Here is a 23,061-nt window from a genome sequence, read left to right as displayed (position 1 = left end):
CGTTCATACAGATATCCATGCACTTGTTATGTTTTCCAAAATATTGCAGGATGAATCACTGCACCACAAAGGAGGATACAATTACTGGCATGAGACAACTCGTGCCAGAGAAGGTGGTGCAGCTGAGGAGCAGTACCATGGCTCTGTCACAAAGTTGAAATTTTATGTCATATGGAATGAGGTGTCTGGTAATGCCAAAGCAGAGAACAGACATGACCATTGCTAATCGTTTGCAAACAGAGCCCATCTACAGGAAGCCTTAGCACATGCCCTTCCTATTAGGACTACTCCTTCTGTTTCTTATTACCAGACCTTGTGTGTGAGGATGCATGATGCTATACAATTAAATGTGGTGTGTTGTATATCCAAAGGAATCTCTCACTTTTTACCTCTGACACACCCACCTCTCTTCTTTTTCGTCTCTGCAGTCTTCTGTCAGATCCCCTGCCTGAATGGAGGCCGGTGCATTGGCAGGAACCTGTGCTGGTGTCCATCAAATTCAACAGGGAAGTTTTGCCACCTGCCAGCACTGCCTCCTGCCAGACCCACCCCTCAAAGCCACAAGGATGCCAGCCACCAAGGACCAAAATCCCCATCTCACTCCATGTACACTCTACCGCTGTCCAATCAACAAGGTAACCTCCAACAAGAGGGGTCAAACTGGGGCAAGTGCAACACATTTATTTATCATTTTGATGATTTCTGGCACTTTCTCCCTTCAGACATTAACACTATCAAGAGTGCTCGCACTTAGATTAGACAAAATATTTGCTCCGTTGTTTTCAGCTTTTCTGCTGGCATGAGTTTTGCTACACTTGATTTTCTTTCTTTTCTTTTTTAAACTAAAGTCTGGCCTGTGATTTTCAACATTGTTTACTGTGTGGTGTTCTGCCTTTGTGGCCCAGCTGTGGAGGTCAGACTCTATTTTGAGCAGATTAACTAATGGATGACTCACTGGAAGTTCTTATAATGTTTGTACAATGCTGCTTTTTGTCAAACAGAAGTGGAGTTTAGAAACAGGGCAGGGGAGCATCATGAAATTATATAAATCTAAAAAAAAAAAAAAAAAAGCTCAGTGGCACAGTTTTTAGTTCCTCCTCGTGTCTTGCTCTGTATCTCACTTTGTTGAACAGTAAGTAGAAGCAGAAGGTCTGTCTAAGTTAATTTAAATTAGCCCCAGAAATATTCCATCCTCTATTTGGAAATAAATAACAATGAATAATGATAATTTATCAGAGTCCAATGTCTGTGTTGTGACACAGCAGAGAAAAGACCTGTCCTGTCTCTAAGCTTTGTGTATTGACAGTCTCTTTTTCACTCTTGATAAGCACTGTGCTGTTTCCTTCATCTGTCTGTGAGTCCATGATTTATGAGAGTGGGTCAGGATTCTGGGAAAAAAACCCTGGCACTCCCCGAAGATAGATGCTTCCCCTCTGTCAGAAGGACAAAAGAGCTCATTCTCCACATTGCAACATCTTCTCAACTCTTAAGCAAATCTGTTTTTGGTCTTTAAGATGATTTGATTTAAACCAGAAAACCCAAACCAAGTCTTTGTGCTGTTGTTGTTGTTGTGCACTGTAGTATCTTCATAGTGTATTCACAGCTGGGAATTCCCATAATACTCTCGAAACTCAGGAATGAAGCAAGTGTTTGTTGAAGAGGTTTGAGTAAGATGTTAGCTGATGTCTTAAAAACTGCATTATGTTTACAGAGCTTTTATCTTTTGGCTGTGGATGCTTCCACTTAGATAATTGAATCTATAAACTACCCATGATACTGTATAGACTCCAGATCTCTTCTTCTGCAGCGTCTCTCCACCCGTCTTTGGTGAATGTCCACATCCAGCACCCTCCAGAGGCCGAAGTCCATGTCCACCAAGTTGCTCGAGTCCAGCCTGGGCAGAGACCTGCCACCACAGAGGGGGCCCACTCTGTCCAACAGCGCTCCCAGCCTGGGAATGGACACGACCACACCAGTGAACACAGCAGCAGACACCCTCACACCAATGGGAATGGCCACCATCATGCCAGGACACACATCCATCAGAACGGACAAGTTGGAAGATGCTTTCAGGAAACAGTGGATGGACAGGTATCATAAAACACACTTACACTATTATTGTGTGATCTAGGTCACATAGGTGAAAGTGCTTTTACTTTAGTTCCCCAACAAAAGGCATGTTATGAGTTAGGATGCATTCAAAGGAGAGAGGTTAAGCTTGAAATCCCACTCATGTGGTCTATAGCGTCTATAGACCTTTCATGGTCTGTATGCATACAATGTGGCACTTGCTGCAGATTTACAGTACTTTTCATTGTTGAGATTAAGTATGGATGTCACAGCAGTTATGTTTCAAAGTAAGGGAGGGGGAGGGCAGTGCGTGAGCTTGGCTAATCTGAGGTTCAGTACAGCATCTGTTTGCTTGGCTGTCACTGAGTGTTTAGTTTTACAGTTGCAACAACACTATTATTCCACAGTGTAGTTGTTTTTGCCAGCATTAGCTTGATCATGCTGAACTGCAGCCCCCATTTTGTCTACTTTGTCTTAATGGGGAGATTGATATATAATGATATTCTGGTCACAATGTCAAAAAGAACAGAGCACCAAAAAAGCTTTAGACTGCACTTTTCCCTCTTGTCCTGCCAGAATGCCAGTGTTCAAAGAAAAAACTCTCTTAAGTTTCATTTCTTCTAGCCAAATATCCAATAAGTAGACTTAGATAGGAATCTCCCTTCACAATTAACCAAGTGCCTTAATGAGGCATGCCAGGAGGTTCATAGTTGTTCAGAGGACTTAGTGTTTATGTCCTCCTCCTACTAAGTATTCTCAGATGTGTGTGGTTCACTCTGTCCTTGCAAATGGGTACACACACACTCAGACATGAAGACACAGCCCTGCCAACACACACACACACACACACACACACACACACACACACACACACGCACACACACACACACACACACACACACACACACACACACACACACACACACGTATTCACAAACATCATTCTCAAAACTTGTTGCATAGATTTAATACAGATGTGTGTTGCTGCAGTGTGGAAAGCCTCTGCCAGGCCTAACCAAACAGGATGACTGCTGTGGAAGTGTTGGTGCCTCCTGGGGATTAAACAAGTGCCAAAAGTGCCCAATCAAACCAGGTGAGCTGTCCTGACTAAAGTTGATATTTCTTTCCACCCTGATGCATTGTGTCCAGTGTATTTATAATATGGGTTGTTTTTTTTATGTGTTTGATGTTGATCCTTGGTCTGTTTCCCAAACCAGCAGAATATTTGCACTTTCCACTTGCTTCATATAAAGGTGTTTATAAAGCAGCTGTTATTTATGCATGGAGTATTTGTTTATAATATCTTTTATCAGAGGACTCATTCATACTGGTGACTAATAATGATGTCTTCATTAGCCATCTAAAATCCTTTGTGTGACTCACCCATACACCCGATTGTAAAGTAAAGCTGTGCTTTTCTCTTCCATAAAACCACAACCAGGAAGCAAATGAAAACACATTTAGCATGAAGATGAGAGGTTGGCAGGCGTGCCACCCACCCTGCGGGCAGAGCGAGCCAGCGTGGCCTTGAAAGTTTGAGGAAATGAATAGCCACAATTCAGCTGCTTCTCAACCAGAGCTGCGGTAGGTTTGAGAAACAGCAGCAGGGTGGTTGTGCACCGCCGGGCAGGGTGGTTGGCGACACCGTACTTGCTCTGACAGCTCTATGTAGAGGGCATGACTACATCCCTGTGCTGGTCTAGGCCTCATGGGAAGGAGCTACAGTACGGTGTCACATGGGTATCACTGAGATATTTCCCAGCACTCTTAATCATATTACAGCCATGCCTACAGATGCCAGTTGGCTGTCAGATTGACTGTACCCTGTGTAGTGTCTAACCGGACCTTAATCATTGATAATGGATGGCGATCCATTCTTTTCCCTTTTGCCCTCTACCTCCCCTGGCATGCCAGATTCCCGCTCTTCCTCAGCCTGTGCCGTGATCTCTTTTGTCTCCCAGATGTTTTCCTCTGCTCACTCCTTTGAAGTTTGGGGGAGAAATGGAATGAATACCTCGTTCGCTCATTTTTGTGGTTGTTTCGAGGTGCAACGTACTGTAGGCCAGGGTCACACACAGGCAGAGAGAAGAGGAGAGAAAAAAAATGAAGTCAAAATGAAGTCATGTACTATGTCCCAGAAGTCTTGGAGGGAAGTTTAATAAGAGAAATGCTTTGAATTCCTCCAGAATGTTATTGTTCTCAGTTTTGACACTTGGCTTTTTCTTTCGGCTGCATTCCACTGTGACTGCCTAGGTGTATACCTGTGTTTGACAGGAATGATATACAGCCCGTGTGGAGAAAACAGCCCTTGAAAAATGATGTCGCTCATTTTTACTTCACGGTGAATGAGTCAGTTGTCGGCTTGCAGTGTGGAGAGAGGTCATATTGCTTTATAAGAGCCTCCTGTGTCTCTTGTTGAGTATGTGATAATGATGTCATGAAAGCCCAGCTTGTATTTAGGCGTGCAGCGCTACCATTGGTCAGGTTATAGCTGGCTACAAAACACACTGTTGACTGAAAGCAAGGCTTGCTACTTCATTTTTTTTTGCCAGTATGACCAGAGTTTTATGGGGTCCTGTTGCAGACAGGAATCTTTGATACAGGGATCTACATTTGTAATATATTGCTGCTGTTATTGTGGGTGTGTCTCAGGTCTGTTAAAGTGTATGCATTATAGCCCAGTTGATGATATTCTACATGTATATTGCTGGGTAATATTTATTACTGACTATGTCAGTCTTGTGGCAGTCAGGATGAGATAGTATGTGTGTATGTGAAGGAAGGCTGACGTTATGGAGGAATAAATGCCAGTGCGTCCCATCTCAGTGGGAGCCCAGGCCTTAAGGAGCCAGTGCCTTTAAAAGTCACATGCTGAGGATTCCTGGCCTGTAATGAGATCCAGATCAACCAGAACAGGCTGTAGTCAGCTCCATCTCCCCCAGTTCTGAGGATGAGGTGGGGAAACAAAGCGGCCCTGTGCTGGGCTTGGACCTCGGAGTTGTTCACTCTATCATTGCAATCTCTAGTAAGGCAATGTAGAGTTGGTCACTACTGTCCTGAAGAACAGGGGAGTCTATCAGGAGCCAATTCAGTTCAGCACACTGTGGAAAATGAATGATACTGAGAGGAATTTCATCCTGTGTGGATTGCTTGTGAAACTTTAGGGTTGCTTCAAGGTTACTTTTCTATCAGCAAAGAGATCACAGAATCCCAAAGCCAACTGAAAGTGATGTGCTGTGAGCCATCATGCGGGCATGAATGTATATGTGTATTGGCAGCCCCTCCCTCACTGTGTGTCCAGTGCCAGGACGCTCCTGTGTGTTTCACAGCTAATGGAATTTCACAAGCCATTTGTCTCTGTATCTGTCATTGACGGGCAGCTTCCCTCTCCGTGACTTACCCTGTCAGTGATGGTGGGAGGCTTCCCAGGGAGCCAGATCAGCTGTCCCCAGGGCCTTAAGTAAACACCCCACCCACAGGAGCCTTGGCTTTCCTCTGACTCTATCTCCCTGGGTCATCGAGGTCACCATGATGTCACTGCCCTCATGCTGTCTTTGCCCCACCCTCCATTCCACCTCTGTCTGCGGGAGTTGCCTGCTCTCTCCTCCTCGCCATAAAGAAGACACAATTCTTCACGAGGTTTTGATCAGTAAAGTCAGATGAGTCAGAGGAGGGGGCCCACAGAGCTCCATGTTTTTCAGATCTCCCCACATGAACTCATCTCTCCCAAATCCTCCATCTATTCCCAAGACATTTAATCTGACATCCTCTGAGGGGCCAAAGCCTTTACTTCTGGCTTTTCTATTAGTGCTGATCAAACATGAACACTTGTTAATGACCAACAAAAACCAGAGATGCAGGGACTTTGCTGTCAGACCCAGGAAGCAGTGAAACAGATGCACTGGATCAATTCCACAGCAGCTTCTCATGATGATTAGATAGATACGTCACATCTCTTCGACAGCGTTTGACTCATTGATGTCGACTTAGCCTTATCCCTTCACAACTAGAACTATGGAATCTATTAGCTGAGCAGCAGTGTGGGTAATCAGGGCTGAGCTGGCCTAACCACTGCAAGAAATAAATCCCAGTTGGAGGCAGATAGATTTGAAATTTGTGATGCATTTCTTAATTGGATACAAGCTAAGTTAAGCATATTTCTAATTGGAATGTACCATAGCTTGCCTTATTTTGGAAGCAGTCCAGGTGGTTAATATTCCACAGTGAATTGGAAATTACAGAGGAATGTGGGTCTGTTTTAAATGTGTTTGATGTGGGTTGCATTGCCATCAGCATCACGAAAAAGGGCGTTCAGGAAAATTGTCAAACTACTAACAGAGATATGAGATGCATATTTTCAGGAATGGAAACAATGAAAAGTATGTTTTGAGTAAAAGATGTAATATGGCAGAAAAATCATCAAAGTGTTTTTGTTGCTGCTTCACATGTGCCGTGTGATGGTTGTGTTAGAGCAATAAGATACAGTACACAACTAAGACTGCTAATGATTGAGCAAATACAGTATCTTGTGGCGTTTATATTGGTTTATGTCTGTATCAGCAGGAGCATGTTGATATTAGTCCCATGTGTCCAAGCTGATTAGTCTTAGCTTCACTAGCAGGGACGCATTATTTACAGGGCATGTGATATGGACCGTGCCAGATTGGCGGCTGTGTCGTGTGCCAAGGAGACATTCTGTTTTGAGCTGTTTGCTCCAATCAAGCTTTGGCTCAAAGACCAAGAAGAGATGGCTTTGCCTCGAAAGACCTGAAACCTTGCATGGTGATTAAAGAGCGCTCTCTCTGCTCCTGGTCTTCTCTGCGGCACCAGTTAGTCCTGTGGTGGAATGTCATAAAGGAAATTGCTGGATAGGATCCTGAAGAGGTCTTGGCTTTGGTGTTTGCTTGTTTTCCTATAGAGTGGCCCCCAATGTAATAGAAAGGAAGATAGTCACTTGTTTGCATCCTGTGCATGGCATCCATCCTTCCTCCCTCTTTTCTCCTACACATTCTTTTCCATCCAGTTTAGTGAAGAAGCCTGACACCACCTCCCAGGCAAGCTGGTGAAGGGCTCTGAGCCCTGTGATTGATGGACCAGACCGCTCAGTGATCTTAGAAGAACAGCCTGCAGGCCGGGTGGTCCACATAGTGATTATACCAAAATTAGCAATTAAAGATTTCTGTATGGCCAAGGAATCCGACCGACTCTAAACTCTAAACCCTTTCTCAGCCTCCTGCCTCTTTCTTTCTTTACCTACTCTAATTTTGCATAAGCTGTGCTTTCATTTGAATACCCAGCAGGGCCTTTCACTGAGCAACTTTTACTTTCATATCTGGGAGACTACACAGATTCATGCATATCTCTGTTAGGACAGTAACAGAAATGAAGGAGCTTCAAGGAATCTGAATTGCACTTTCAGGTCAGGGAATTTAAGCAAATATTATTGAACCACTGCCAGTGGAATGCACAACACAATTGAATGGAGACGGACAATAAATTAGTGAGGGGTGACAAAGTCTTTTGTTGAACTGGGCTAAATGAATACACAACAATCGGAAGGTTTTGTCTGAACCCACACTGGATACAGACAAGTCTGGTTCTACAGTCTTTGTAACCAAGGGTGACACTAATGATGCGCAGCTTGAGCTCACTCTTGCAAGCCACTGCCTGTGTGGCTCTATATTTTCTACACAAATGATTGTAGAAACAAGCATGGGAACTGGCACGTCATTAAATCCACCAAGGATGCTTTTTGTATAATGAAAGTGACATAGCTCAAGTGGTCATCACTGATGAAGTGGAGGGTCAGAAGACATCCTGATTTGCAAGTGATGTGGCTTCGGATTCTGACACTAGGCTGCACTGATTTATTTTAAACCCATAATACTGCAAGATGTTATCAACTTCTGTATGTTGGGTTTCGGCAGCTGGTTTTTGGAACTTACTGCAAACAAATTGCCTTAAGGGAACAATAAACATCTTCTGAACTCCAGTAACATTTTTAGATCCATGGCGCACATGAGGAAATGTTAAGCGCTACACAACAGATGAGATCCTTTGTGCAAATAAAATTTTATAAACACATAGTGTGTGGAAACATTCTTACAGCCTTACATAAAGCTGCACAAGACAACGCAAGGAAATTCTAACACATTTGACATAAGCTGTCTGTCAGATTCATACTCAAGTCTGCAGAAGTCTTCTTCTGCTCGCTAATAAGCTTTATTGAGACTCCTGGACATCCCCCACTGGGCTTCCCTTGGCATGTGCGCTGTGCTGTCACTCTGGTCAGACTTTTCCCTGATCCTGTCGCTGCAGGAGGACGTGCTCACTGCCCTACCACAACAGCTCATTACTCAGAAACCTTGCAGGGATTAAGATGGTATGGAGGAAGATGAGGAGGTGGGCAGACAAGAACCGGGGCGTCGCTTTGACACAGTTCCCCCCTTTTTTTCTCGTTACCCCCTTCATCCTGACCCACTTCTGCTCTGTCAACCCTCAGGTACATTGACCCTGCCTGGTCGACTGGGTCACAGCAGGACCAAAACACAACTCAGCTTCCAGGACCTTGTTCCCAGAAAACCTCCATGTGCCACACATTCCAGTCACTCCTGGGAAAGTGACACAAACTCATGAGTGACTGCTGGTTTTTGTTTTTAGGGTACATATTTAGAGGGTTATTGCTCAAACTTCCACAATATCAGATTTTTTTTTCTACATGATTATTGCAACCACATGTATTTCTGATCTTAAATTATTGTGCTGTCTATTGTAAACTAAGTGTTTGAAGGTTAGATGACTTGGCTCTTTTCCACTTCTTAAACGCTGCCTAACAAATAAGCAGTAACAAAATATACTGCCCACCAAAAACACCTGTACATACACAGACCTCTTGAATGATTTGATGGCTTAATTTTGTGAAAAAATAAGCTGTAAGGTCACAGCAGTGCATGTATATATTTATGACTTTTACCGGCTTAAAAAGAACAGGTGGATCCTACTTTCACACGTAAGCATCCAGAAATCCATTTATCATTCCAGAGATGTATTTGTTCAGCGTTTAATGTGGTCTTAAACACAAAGCAGGTTTTTTTTGCCAGAGCACAAGACGTTTTGTCATATCTTGAACGGCTCACGCCTGTCTTCAACCCATCATTGCTTGGAAAGCAGCTTCAAAGAAGTTAATTACTTCTGTCTTTTTATGCCCATTGTGTGAATCCCAAGATTGTCATCACTGTCTTTTAACCATAATCTCTGTCAGTGGGAAATATTGCACACTGGACAAAAGATTTTCTCTCAGTTTTGTTCCATTGGATGATGACATGAAGTAAAAATGAATGCTAAGAAGGCAGAATCACATCCTGTTTCATATTTTGAAAAATTCCTCTCCGTGTTCATGAATTTAAAAAAGCCCCCTTGAGTGGAGACATAAAAACTTGGCAGAAGCAACATTTTTCCGGCCTGAAAATCAGAATCATAGCTATCATGATTGGGGAGCGCACAGCCGTACCATCGGCGCTTTAAGTTGTCTGATTTGTGACTGTAATTTGAATAGACTGTAACAGTGAGAAACAGTTCCGTCATGCTAACAAGCATGTCATTATTCTTTACAGCTCTCTTCACCCATATACACATTTTCCCCCTCAGAATCAGAAGTTGGATCTCCTCCTTTCAAAATGATATGTAGAGAAACTTGTCGCCTCAGTTTATGTCACGGAAAGATCTGTTACTAATAATCACTCCGTCTCAGTTAAGAAACCTATAGACCTTCAAGCACATTTCAGCTCTTTCTCCCATTCTGTCAAACAAACTTCGACACACACACACTCAAGCAGACTTTCTCTTTGCCATATGATAGTCACATTGACCCCTCTGTACATTTAATAGAGCATGCTGGGGCTTGACTAGGTGCCGAATGAGTAATGACGCCATGTTTTCAGGCCTCTGTCACTGACAGTCTGGGCGCACCAGAGCATTAACAGACATGCCGTGTTATTTACTGCAGTATTTCTCCAAACCTCTAATCTACACACCTGAAGCACACACACCATGTGATTTTTATTGCCTTGGCAAAACAAGTAAAAAGTCATTTTGGCCAATCGTTTTCCTCCGAGTCGTACATTAATCGTCATTCCTTGCTTGCACCATTAAAGCATTAGTCTCTTGTTTACGTAGATTTGCACTGTGGTTGATGACAAAGGTCAGGGCTGTCATGTAGGTTTCCTCAACATATTTATGATGTAAGCACTTCCTTCATGTGTCCCTGGGGGTTGTGGAGAGTTATAGGTAATATGATTATAAATGACGTCTAGTGTTATCGTTACATTCTGCTGGATGGCAGTGCTGTCTTATAAACGTGGTTGATGGGGATCCATTACCATACACTCACCCTGGAGTCCTGCGAGGCCCAGTTGTGGGTTCCCCTCCATTTTTTTTTTTTCACTCGCTGAGATGCTCACATCTGTAAGTTATATGGTCTCCTCCTAAAACTGAGCTCCTCGTCTCCCCCTGCAAAGAATGTGATGCTTTGTGACAGAGAGGCACCGCACTGTAGAATCACTTTGCTCGTCTAAACTTTGCTTTCTCTTTGTGTTTGCAGCTTATGCAGTGATTGCAAACGGACAAGTGGAATGTTCCAAAGGTTTTAAAAGGATGAATCTCACACACTGTCAAGGTAAGCTGTAAAATATATAGACGGCATGTGGGACAGCTTTGGAAACACTGCACATATTAATTTAACCAATAACAGGAAAATATTAAAAATAATGGCATAATGGATGTGATAAAAACTTCTGCATGTTTCCATGCATACATTGATCCCTAAGGACATCTATAAGTATCTGGCTGTACATCTGGTGTCTATGGGAACTAAGTCAAGGCTACAATTAAGCTTGTTCCAGGGTCAGAGGTCAGCAGCCAATAAGCACCCGTGGCTCCTGTTTTAATTGGGCTTCTGAGTGGAGAGTGGTGCAGCAAGCTATCATTATGGCAGAAGGTGGCTCTTTTCTGAATGTTCCATCTGCATATAAAAACAAATTTAGATCAATCCTAGTCATGTACACTGTGGTTTTCTTCATTGCCACGTCTCAAGGAAGGCTGTTTGTCAGCTGCCACCCACAGTGTCCACTGTGCAGACTATCTATCGAATTCAGTTATGTTTGTTAGTGTTGTTCATACACAGCGCTGGAATTAATCGGCGTGAACAAATAAACAATGGCTGGAAGTCACAGGGGGGAAATGTGCAGCCTGATCTGGGAACAGGACCCAGCACTGACAACCAGTGTTGACACTTGAAATAACAAAATGCAGCTTTTCTGACAGGCTACTTAGAGCTGTGTCACTGACTTGATTAATAGTGTCATAATCCCGAGGGTTACTGAAGCCTATGGAGTACAACAACAATACGGTCCAGCGGACAGCTTTGACTACCTCTGTAACAGGCCTCATCCACTGGTTCAGCCAGTTCAGCATATTTTTTTTTCTGTACAGAATTATTGCCTTATTGATGTTTCAGGTAATGATTGAGCAGGGAAACATTTTAATAAAACAAAGACCTGTGGACAAGGACACACTTACTTTCCAATAGTGTGTCAACCAGCCAACAAATGTAGAAATTTATCTTTCTATTATTCATGCTTTTCTTTTATGATTGTTTCAAGATGTTTCAGTTGCTCGTTTCAGGAGTTCCAAAAAAGCAAAGCTGACAGTTACCCCACAATATTTACTGGAGCTCTTTAAAGTCTCTGTCCTGTTCGGCTGGTGCTCCGTTCCCAAAATGATTTCTAATTTCAGACCTCGCACACACTGCCAAGAAGGCAAAATCAGCTTTTTCTGAGGGTTTGTCATTATTATCAGGGTAGCTTCCAAACCTTCCCCATCGTGGCTCCTATTCTGAGCTGCTTGTATTGTGTTATATTGGAACAGAGCAGTGCTTGTCTCATATTTTGTTACAGGCCTGAGATACTGCTGCTCTGACTGTGAATGGCGACCCTTGCGGTCAGTGACGCCCTCACAGCATGTACGATAAGATGCCCCTTCAGCTCTTTGACTTCAGAGACTACTCTTTATCTCCAGAAGCTGCTTTTCAGAAATGAGGTCAGCTGAATTGGCTGGTTGTAACTGTGCTTGTTTGATGAGATCAGAGATGCATGTGCAGGCTCTGTTGTGGGTGGTTAACTGGTGCTGGGAACAGGTCATATTACTCATACACCACTTCAAAGTAGAGATGATGGAAGTCTGACATAGCTCCTCTGATATTTTGGATCAAGTTAATAAAATCTACTAACAATTTTAAAACCCTGACATTCACCATATTGAATACAGACGAGCTTAGGGTAAGACCCTAACATATCAGTAGGATATATCAGAATCTTTCTGAGAAGACATATTTTTCCCAGTAACGGCTGCCTTGGCAGAATTTTGGGACCGTTCCTTTACTGTTTCAAAATGGCTCCATAAGTTATGTCTGGATTGAGACCTGCAAAGTAGTCCTAAGCTGATCTCTTTACCCATAGCAGCCGATTCATAATAAAGGAGGGTGATGCTGCCAATTTACTTTACAGTGTCTGTAAATAATGTTGCAGGTGTTCATGGGAATTCTTCCAGAAGTTACGAGGAGACAAGGTCAAGTGAGGTCGCCTCTGACAGGTTGACACCTGAGCTTAGGGAGCTTCTTATCATGTATTATTGTGTGATTGATAAGATTGCTTCAAGAAGAATTCCGTTTCATAAAACCTAGCAGCTTCATTTTTCACCTCTCTCCCTACATTTACAAACTTAGTCCCACCAATCATATACTATAGCAGTTTTATTAGATAGAAAAAGACTTCATCAGAGCAGCAATGACATCATCATCATCAAGGTCAAAATGGTGACCACTGAACTCCTTCTTCTTGTGTAAGCCAGACATTGTAATCTGAGGAAATGGCAGGCGTTGAATGGGTTGACACTGGGAACATTTATCAATTTTTTCCAATAGTGCTATAACTTTCAGCACCAGAAAAAACACAAACTTTCTGTATGAGCACTCAGAGCTGCATATTCATGTAACAAGAGCTGTGTAACTGTATATTTTTTGTTTTTTACATTAGGCCACCAATTTATCAATCTCCTCTTGTCCACCATAAACACAATCGTTAAAAAAGTGAGTTCCGACCACACGCACTATTTGTCAAAGAGAGCGACCAAGCAGCAATTCAAAATAGATGTTGAGATTAGTGCTGGTCATGACAGGCTGTCATGGAAGTCAGTTTCAATCCCAATCAAGCCACCAGCAGACTGTAACAATAGCACTAATCTGGGACTCAACCGAACCATGGATTAAAGACCCCATGTGATGAAGGCTGAGCCCAACGCTGACCTGAACTCTGACCAGATGCTTCTTGAACTACACCTTAAAGTCACCACAGTACCTGCAAACACAATATTGTTGTTGCAGACTGTGAGTCTCAGCTGAGGCAGGCAGGACATCTGTGGTCTGCTTCATCTACTCATCCAAACAGGTCGCTCCTGCTAAAAGAAACACGGGCTTGTTTATACAGTCATACAAGCTTTGTCATTTGGCTTTTAAACTAGTCTCTCTTGAGAGAGCTAGAAAAGAGGAATGGAAAAACAAAAGGCAGACCAGATAGAAAAGAAGAAACAACAAACAGCAAAAGGAACACTGAGGCATTCCCTGGATTTGCTTCAATCCACTGAATTTATCAGCCCCAATCCCCTATAAGCTCACTTTTTCCAGCAGGAAGCAAAACAACAAAACAAGAGCAGATTAATTAGAATTGGGAAAATCTGTGGTGGCAGGCTGTTGGGTTCTAGTCGTCAAAGCAATTGGAAAAGACCTAATGATGTACTCTTTGTTTAACACGATAGAACAACAAACTTTGCCTGGTCCCAGTGTGATCGCATGACTAAACCCCTCAAATATGTCCCCCCGATGCTCCTGGCTGGCCCATTAACTGGCTAGCTTGCCTCTGTTTGGCTTAGTGACTGTTGGCTTAGAGCTGTTGGAGCAGTAGGTGAACTCCGCTGGCCACTGCATCACTCCAGCACACATGGTACAGAGCAGAGGGGAAAACCTCTTAATGACTTTCACTCATTGACATAAGCCGAAGGTGCTGTCACAAAAGATGTTAAAGTCTGAAACATTCTATGTCTGCATGACTGTTGGTTTTTCTACAGATCTAATAAGTTTTTTTTTTTTTACCCTGGTGCAATTTATTGTGCATGTTTCCCCCTTGTCATCACTCTTCCTAGCTTTCATACAAATTGTGTAACCTTAACGTTTTCATATTTCATCGCCTCTCGGCAGCTAGTAGTTTTGACAGTATGATCTATTGCAGCTTTCACCTTTCAAGGTGTAAATAATTTCTTTAGACTTACATCATCCCTCCAGTTCTGCAAGCATGAAAACAGTCTGATAATAATACATTGGTTCAGTGTGAGTTCAGAATTATATTTTTGCCCTGGGAAAAAACTTGACTTTTAAGATATTTCCATAATCAGAATGTAATGCATGACTGACCTGCTGCATACTCCACAGACATCAATGAGTGCCTGTTACCTGGGATATGTAAGAATGCTGAATGTCTCAACACCAAAGGAAGCTACAGGTGCATATGTAAGTCAGGGTACCTGTTAGACCCTGCCAGGGCCCACTGTGTCTGTAAGTATTTATTTGAACATTGATGCATCATTTAAGTCTTGGGCCTTGTACTATATAACTGTAATATAATAAATGTTATTAACTTTTTTCCTAGCCGACAAGGCAGTGTCTGATCAGAGAGCGTTGTGCTACCGCTCAGTTTCAGCAGGCACTTGTTCTCTGCCTCTTGCCAATCACCTCACCAAGCAGATATGCTGCTGCAGCCGCGTGGGAAAAGCCTGGGGCGCTGGATGTGACCGCTGTCCTCTGCCAGGATCAGGTACAGTCCCAAAAACGTCTCCGGCAATTATCTTGTCCTCAATCTGCAGACACAAATGCCCATTTTCTGCTTTTACTGTACTTAGTAAAAAAGCCCCTTAAATGCTTTTGCAGATATACAATGTCACATGTAATCTTAAGCAGCGGCAGTGAAACCACAGGCAGAGAATATTTACCACTCAGCCACCATTGTGCTCTCTGCCAGGCGTGTAAAGCAGTTCAAAATAACCCAATGTGTTTGGAGTGGAAAAGGACCAAAAACATAACAGTTTTCATATTTTGGAGACTACATAATAGTGGGAGTCAGTCTTGTGTTATCACTCCAACCCTCAGAGAAACCCCACTAACAGACCGGCAAAGCTTCACAGCAGAAATACATAACTAAGCCAAGTGAAACATGGGAAGTAGTTGTCATCTTTTTCTTTTTTTTTCATACTGATCTAATCTTCAAAGTCACTGAGAGAAACAAGCTGGTTTTATGGAGTGTCTGTACTGGACATGATTCATGGGGATTGTCATAGATCAGATATCACAGGCACAGACCTCCATGGTGCTGACTTGGTTCACAGACACACAGCCTCAGATTATTTGGGACGCTGGCTCTTTGTACAGCTTGACAAGCTGTTAGAGCCATGTTCTGAACCACTCTGCCAGGCCCATTACTTGTGACTTGGTAACAGGAGCCCATTGACTTTTATTCCATATTTACTCCAGGTCCTCTGATGTGGGTTCTGATCATATGTAGCCCCATTTCCCTCCACTTTAAAATCATCATTCAGTAGCCTATCATATCCACGTTTCCTGCATTTAAACAAGCATTTACAGAGACCACATATCTGTCAGTACTCATATCTCTATTCCAGACTCTTTTGGCGTAGAGTTGCTGATGTCAGGTCAGGTAAGGGACACAGAGCTTCTCACTTGTAATGGATTCACCATCGCTGAGCCTTGTTGGACTCAGACACAAAGAGGTGCAGTCTCCCTCCTTTTATCTAGCCAGCCAATCCTCCATTAGCTCCTCACTCATACACATCCACACCAAAGAGTTCAAAGGTCAGTCAGTATTACATGATCCTCAACCCCCATTTCCCTGGCATGCTTTTGTTCATTTATGTGCAGGTATCTTCCGCTTTTTCCAAATCCCCTCTCTGGCAGCCCACTGTGAAAGCTGTCACTGGCCTGAAACACAATCCTTTCATTCACAGCACGCAGCATGCTCATAATAACAGTGTTACACAGTTAGCTTAAGATGCTACATTGAATATCAGAAAGAAATATGACCCACATTTACACTCACAGTCAGCGTTTATTATAGTTTATGAGCCCAGGGTCAGAACACAGAGGTGATGTTTTCTTATGATTTGCACCTGTGTCCTGCAGACCACTTCAAGGAGATCTGCCCTGCCGGTCACGGATACACTTACTCACGCTCTGATGTGCAGTTTGCTGTCACACACCTGGGTGATGATGAGCTGCAGAGCACTGGAGTGTCACTGGAGGAACAGAGCCCTGCTTATCCTCAGTCACCATCCCCTGAGCCTTCTGTCATCTGGCCACAATACCCCAGCTACCCACAAACGCCGCACGTACCCCAGTACCCTGTGTACCCCGAGACACCACAAGCACACCAGTACCCTCTGACAACACAGCATCCTGCCAGAGAAACTCCAGAGGGTAGAGAGACAGAGGGTAAGGGTAAAGTGTTGTGTACGTTTAGATGTTATTTTGAATGGTAAAGGATGAATAATGATGCTGTGCATTCTGTGCAATCTCAGTTACTCAAACAATTAGTGATGGCAATTTCTTATGGATCAGCTCACTAAAGAGAGCTGGCTCTTTCGGCTGCACACTTGACTTTGTTGTACGTTTTCTGCTGTCACTCATCATGCTGTCTCTGTAGCAGCAGTTCTCTCTCTCTCGCTTGCTTATTGCCATCTCCCTCCCTTTGTGCGTGTGTGTGTGTGCGCGCGTGCGTGTGTGTTGTATCTGTACCGCCCGCCTTCCCCTCCTGCTTGGTGCGAACACACAGATGTGACCACACATTGTGTAGTTCACCAATCACATGCAGCTTGAGCAGAAATAACAGAGGAAAAAAAACAGCTCCAGCTCCCAGGTAGGAGCTGCTTCTGATCGTTCACTTCAAAGAGCTGATTATAAGAGCTGGTTCTAAGAGCCGTTTTGTTCGCAACCGACACATCACTACGAACAATAAACAGTGCAGGGTCCATGTAAATGGATTAGCTTCATTTCTGAGAATCCAAACATCAACAGGATGTTTTGAGCTCCATAAATAAATTCTTGATCTGAACGTATTCAGAGTTGTATTCATGTACCCCATCCATCAAGATGAAACCCCTGTGAACATCACAGAAAAGTAATCCACATCAGCCATACATCCAAATCCTCAGGATTTTCTGTAAATGTATCTTCTTGATGTAATGCTTGTGAAATACTTGGCAACGTCACAACATTTTGATTTATATGAGGAGACAATTTTATAAATATTTAGGGGTTTTTGTCTTTATTATCAGATATCTATTTCCTTGTCTCTCTTTGCCTGTTTCCTTGGCCAGCACTCCTTCTTGGATACCTTTTTTTTTTTTTTTTTTTTTTTTTTTTTGGTCTGGCTCAGAGGATAAATATGTTGTAAGCTTTGTTTTATTAGAAATAAAGACCTCCAAAGCTGCAAGTCATGTGCCTAAAGAGGGCATGGGTTTGTGTGCATGTTGTGTGTATACAGCAATGGTGATAATGTCATGGTTTGCTACTGACAAACCTTTAATTCTTTTTTCCTTTTTTCTTTTTTTGTGGCAGATGTGGAAATTCTGAGCCCGGTAAGTTCTGCCTCTTGGCACATACTTTTGAAATGTTTTTCTTAGAACGATATGCTCTGGATATCTCAGCTAGATGGTTTGTTGTGATTATATATTACACCTAATTAGCAGGCATTCTATATATAAATGGGAGTAAAGCAATGAAATCTTATCTTTTAACAAGTTATATATGCGTGTTTTTCAGCCAGCTGTTGTGACTGACTCACCGCTTAAATATCCAGGTAATTTTTCTTCCTCACTCTTTGTAGAGCAAGTGCTGTTGTAAATGCCTTTGATTTAGCATTCTGAGCTTGTAGTGCAATAACAGTTATAACAGAGTCAGGCACAGACATGTGTGATTCTATAAATTGCTCCCACACAGCGGTGGCACTCTCAATTCTTGTCTGCTTTACCCTCACGCCAGTGAAAACATTGACATTAAAGTCTGAGGGTTGTCTCTTTCTTTGAGTTATTTTGGTCATTGTAATGTTTTTATCCAGGGAAAAGGCATAGATCATCATACTGAACAATGAATGAGGAAGTAGTGCTTGGTAGAACAAGCAGGATCTTGTTTTGGTTGCAAAAACTCAGACTTGATGCTGTGTGAGACTGAGTTCTTTATCATGTATACTCACCATCTCATCATGACCCCACCTTATCCTTATCCTTACCCCCTAATAACAGAGACTTCCCCAGACTCCACAAGCATCCATCAGAAGCCAGACTCAAAGGAAACAACCTCCACAGACTCAGCCACAGGAACGACATACATTGAAGGTACCAGTATAGAAAAGAAGCTCCACTGGATGTACAAATCCAGTTAACAGGTGGGCAGGGAAATGTAGGTCTACTATGCAAAAAAGCAACACAAAGTTCAACTCTTCATTTTTTATGCTCTCTGTCAACTGCTGGCAGACAGCAGCACATCTCATAAAACATTTTTGCAGGCTTACCCAAAGTAAAGATGGAGAGTGCTTTATTTGACCCCTTTTCTCAGAGCCAATTTGGCTGTAAGCTGCCGTGCTGCACAGAGGGTTAGAGGGCGAGAAACCAAGAACGAGTGTGTGCCTCTTGGATGAGGGGAACTATCAGAGGCCAGATTTATGAAAAATGGAGAAGGCAGGGTGAAGGTGTGTTTGGGTGACAGAAGGAGCAGCAGAGGGACTGAGGAAGCCAGAGGAATTTACAGTAATCCTACAGAGAAAGATGTTTCTTTTTTTTTGTCCTCAGCCTGGGGCCAATGTCTCTGTTTTACCACACTTTGGATGGAAAAAGACAAGAACAAAACTAATGTCAGGCTCTACTGTGCATGGCCTGTTTCTTGCTGAACCCTTTGTAAGAGCTCCATACCACCTGTTAGAACACTACGCTGCTGTAAAACCAGTCTTCTCATCCAGACTCCACCTATAAAACAGCAAGACGTGTTCCAGTGGAGAACAACATGTGTTAGTGGAATGCACTTTTTTACAGTGTCTATAATGTTGCGTAATCGTAGGTCAGAGGTATCCTTGTCTGCCTTCTGACTCTGCTCCTCAATGTGCCTTTTCAGGTATTGACAAGTGTGCCACTACTCCCGCCATATGTGGCCGTGGGAAATGTATCCCGGTGCAGACGGGATACACTTGCCAGTGTGAGCCAGGATTCAAGCTCAGCGCGCTGCAGACCAACTGCATTGGTGAGTCACACAGTGGGTGAGGGATAGAACAGGACAGAGGGTAAAAGAAGGATAGACGCATAAACACACATGCTGAGGCCACAGTGGGTCTGTCTCTCATCACAGCAGTGGGAGAAAGTTTTATTATACAGCCCAGAAGCCTTTAGAAATCAAGTCAGCCAAAATGAAAAGGGTCCGTCTGTTTATGCTGACCTGTTCCATGATGCCTGACAGCAGCATGCAGGCGATCCAAAGAGCTCACCTCACAAAGGCCTTGGCCGCAGCCTCTGCGCCATGCAGCTGGGCTCAGGTCCATCCTGTACTGAAAGTGCACAGAGTTTCATGGTAAAAATGCAACTTCTTTCTCTGTCTCCTGTTGTAGATGTGAATGAATGTGATGAGAACCCATGTGAAGGGAAGGGCCGCTGTGTAAACAGCTATGGTTCCTACACCTGTCAGTGCCACAGCGGCTACAGCCAGGTGATCACTCAGAACAGGAAGTTCTGCCAAGGTGAGACACAGCTCTACTGTGACAGTAGGAGATATACTGTTTCCAATGGAAACATGGGCTGCTGTTAACTTTCTCTGTGTCAGAGCATTGCAAGTACTTGTCTGTCAGCACTGTTCGTTTAAAAAGCATCCTGCCCTAATTAATGCTCTGGAACACAACAGTCACTTTCTTTTCCCTTCTTCTTGGTTTTCATTCAAACTGGCAGACATTAATGAGTGCAGCATGCCCAACAAGTGCCAGAATAGCAAATGCGTCAACACAGAAGGATCTTACACCTGTGAATGCAACAGTGGCTATGCCAAGTCCTGGAAAGGCCTATGCGAAGGTGACTTGAATGCACGCACAACCACCTACGCACACACGGTTCACGTAACAGCACAATCCAAGCCAGGTCTGTTTGTAACAAAACACTCATTGTATTTTCTTCCAGTGAAACATTTGTCACAAACAGAGGGATTGTGTGTGTATATGTGTACATTTGTGAGCGTACACCATCGTTCTTCACAATGTTTTAGTAACATTGCTTTAGCAACCGCTACCTAGAATTCACGTTCTGCCTTCTCTGTGAGCAGATATAGATGAGTGCAGGGATCCCGACTCCTGCCCCAACAGTGTCTGCGTCAACACCCTCGGCTCCTTCCTGTGCCAGGCCTGCGGCCCAGGTTTCAGGCCTGTCAATGAGAGATGTGTGGGTAAGGCTACCTCCTACTCCATCATAGCAGCAGCACCATCACCATTTGCCAGAATCTCAAGGGTGTTTCCGACCACTGCATGGAAAAAAGCTGGGTTTCCCTCTTACAGTGTAAAGGCTTCCTGTATTAGGTAACGTTTACCTAATCGTAGCTGCTGCCCTCAGTTGGCATCGCATAAAAAAATGGCAAAGAGCCGTGCCTTTAAAGACCTGTTGACAGCTTATGATGCAGTACAGTTCACCACATAGCACACGCTGCTCTAAATTTGCAGGATTGTGGCTTTTTTGCTCAAAGGGACACTCTGACTGCCGATGTGCTTGAAAACTATAAAATAAATTGTATTTTTTGCTTCAAAAGACTTTATATTAAATGTTTTATTTCCAGTGCGGCCCACACGACAGCCTAAAACCACAGCGATGATGGCTATATTGCAGGGGCTGATCGTTGTCCGTTCAGTGTTTCCACGTATATCAGCCTCCCCACCCAGCAGTCCTCTACGTATCCCCAATATTGTTTAAACACATTCACCGTGTTATTGCTGATCTTTTGATATCTCTGGCCCCGTAAAAAGATTGTTTATAATACTTCAATTTGGGAGAGTCCAAATATTTTCTCTTGGCCACAGCCTTGAACAAACAGTGTATTATTGTTGGAGAGCTCTGGCCACTGTACTATTCAGAAGAGGCCAGTGAGGCTTTATTACCACTGCTGGGCTAGGTGAGAGGACCGAGCAGTCACAGGAGATGTATGAGTGGGTCAAAGGGTCAATTCCCACAGCAGAAAGGTCCCGGCACACAAACACATTTTCTCACTCACCCATAATGCTGTTTTTGGTTCACTGTAAATTCTTACTGCGGATTACAAGATGTGACTACACAATGGTCGACAGGCTACGCTTGGTGTTTGTTTTATTTAGGCTAACATGCTAGCAGCTCCTGACCAGAAAGTGGCCCTGTTACATAACAGCCCAACTGGTGTTACTTTCCACATCCCGTCTGCGTGACCCTCTAATTTTGGATTGGAATTCTGTTTGGAAACCTAAGCTCCTGTAGTGACTATTCCAGAAATATGAAAGCTTACACACCAAATGAATAATGGAAAATATGGAAATTAACTTTAGTGGTATGTTTGAGTTCCTTATAATCGATTTCTCACTCAGTCTGATGACTGATGCTCTTGTTTAAAGTCTTACCATTTCCTTTCCTCCAAAGCAAACAGCACATGCTCTACTTTCTCTTTGTCAGCCCGTTGAAATTATTCATTCTGTGCAAATCTGCGGTTTATAAATAGTAACCGAGAGGAAGTCTGCAAATGAGGGATATCACTGGAGCTAAATATTTTTACTCTTAACAATCACACAAGTGGCCCTTACAGGCCTTCAGCATACGTCTGCCTCTGTGGGAGTCACATAAAACAGGGAGCATTAATCCTGGGTTTCCAGTATTTGCTTCGGTCGATTGACGGCAGCACAGTACAGTAGTTTGAGTCCAATTGGCCGAATCGTGGATAAGCGTAATTGTTGGTGTGATAGAGAAAACAGCTCCATTCCCTTGTCAGGGCTTATCAGGGGAGGCCTGAGAGATTCCAGGTGATTGTGGAAACAAAGCAATGGGCAACACTGACAGATGACTGGCAATGCCCATGGCCAGGCAAACAAAACCCGGCCTGTGACTCTGATGGAGTATTTCTGTATTTCAGAATCTGTATCACCTCCCAGTAACGTCTCCACCTTCTCTTACCATTCTCTCACACTCACTTGATCAGACTTCACTTTCTCTTTCTCCCCACAAATTCACCTAACCTAAAAAAATGCCACAATTAACACATGATAAATTCCACTATAAAACAATGTTTCTGCATGAGGTTTTCCACAAACATAATTCCACTGAGTGGAAAAGACAGCTACTGCCACCACATGAATGAGGTTTGTTCTGTGCACTGATGTAATTTAATGACTGCTGTTTACAGTCATTATGCAGACTAATTATGCTGTAATTGTTTCCCTTTTACTGCCGGACTGTGCTGACACAAACATTATTTTGAATGCAGATATTTGTTTTTTGTCTGAATTGTATAAAGATTTGTTCCTGTGGCATTGATCCATGTCGAGAGTTTAGATTTTATGTGCAGAAAGCTACAATTGCACCTCAAAACTCAGACGTGTGGGAAGACTTTTTCCTGAAGAAACCCTTTTAGCACACAGTGCATTTGTTTCAGGAGAATATTCTCATATATATGTTGTGTTCTGTCCTCCCCCTGTTCTCTCCTCAGATGTAAATGAGTGCTTGAACCAAACGGTGTGTGGCCGTGGTAGGTGTGTCAACAGCGAGGGCTCCTACAAGTGCAACTGTTTCCAGGGCTATAAACTGTCACCAGACAATGTTTGTCAAGGTAACTGTCAG

At 43.3% G+C, this 23,061-nt stretch overlaps 1 protein-coding gene across 1 annotated transcript in view; it reads left to right on the top strand.

Annotated features, from left to right (window-relative positions):
- The window catches only part of LOC114427121 (latent-transforming growth factor beta-binding protein 2-like), a 72,595-nt gene that overhangs the window by 31,020 nt on the left and 18,514 nt on the right, over positions 1 to 23,061 (top strand). Inside the window, exons 6-20 of the mRNA XM_028394916.1 lie at positions 429 to 635; positions 1,808 to 2,091; positions 3,061 to 3,163; positions 10,670 to 10,744; positions 14,609 to 14,731; positions 14,826 to 14,990; positions 16,370 to 16,678; positions 17,804 to 17,823; positions 18,008 to 18,044; positions 18,487 to 18,579; positions 19,352 to 19,477; positions 19,839 to 19,967; positions 20,173 to 20,292; positions 20,540 to 20,659; positions 22,931 to 23,050. Coding sequence (XP_028250717.1) covers positions 429 to 635; positions 1,808 to 2,091; positions 3,061 to 3,163; positions 10,670 to 10,744; positions 14,609 to 14,731; positions 14,826 to 14,990; positions 16,370 to 16,678; positions 17,804 to 17,823; positions 18,008 to 18,044; positions 18,487 to 18,579; positions 19,352 to 19,477; positions 19,839 to 19,967; positions 20,173 to 20,292; positions 20,540 to 20,659; positions 22,931 to 23,050 — 2,031 coding nt within the window. The remainder of the gene's footprint in view (positions 1 to 428; positions 636 to 1,807; positions 2,092 to 3,060; positions 3,164 to 10,669; positions 10,745 to 14,608; positions 14,732 to 14,825; positions 14,991 to 16,369; positions 16,679 to 17,803; positions 17,824 to 18,007; positions 18,045 to 18,486; positions 18,580 to 19,351; positions 19,478 to 19,838; positions 19,968 to 20,172; positions 20,293 to 20,539; positions 20,660 to 22,930; positions 23,051 to 23,061) is intronic.

This window comes from Parambassis ranga, chromosome 22 (assembly GCF_900634625.1).
Source record: "Parambassis ranga chromosome 22, fParRan2.1, whole genome shotgun sequence".
Lineage (NCBI taxonomy): Eukaryota > Metazoa > Chordata > Actinopteri > Ambassidae > Parambassis > Parambassis ranga.
The sequence above is the reverse complement of the archived record's forward strand: the minus strand, read 5'-3'. Positions and strand labels throughout refer to the sequence as shown.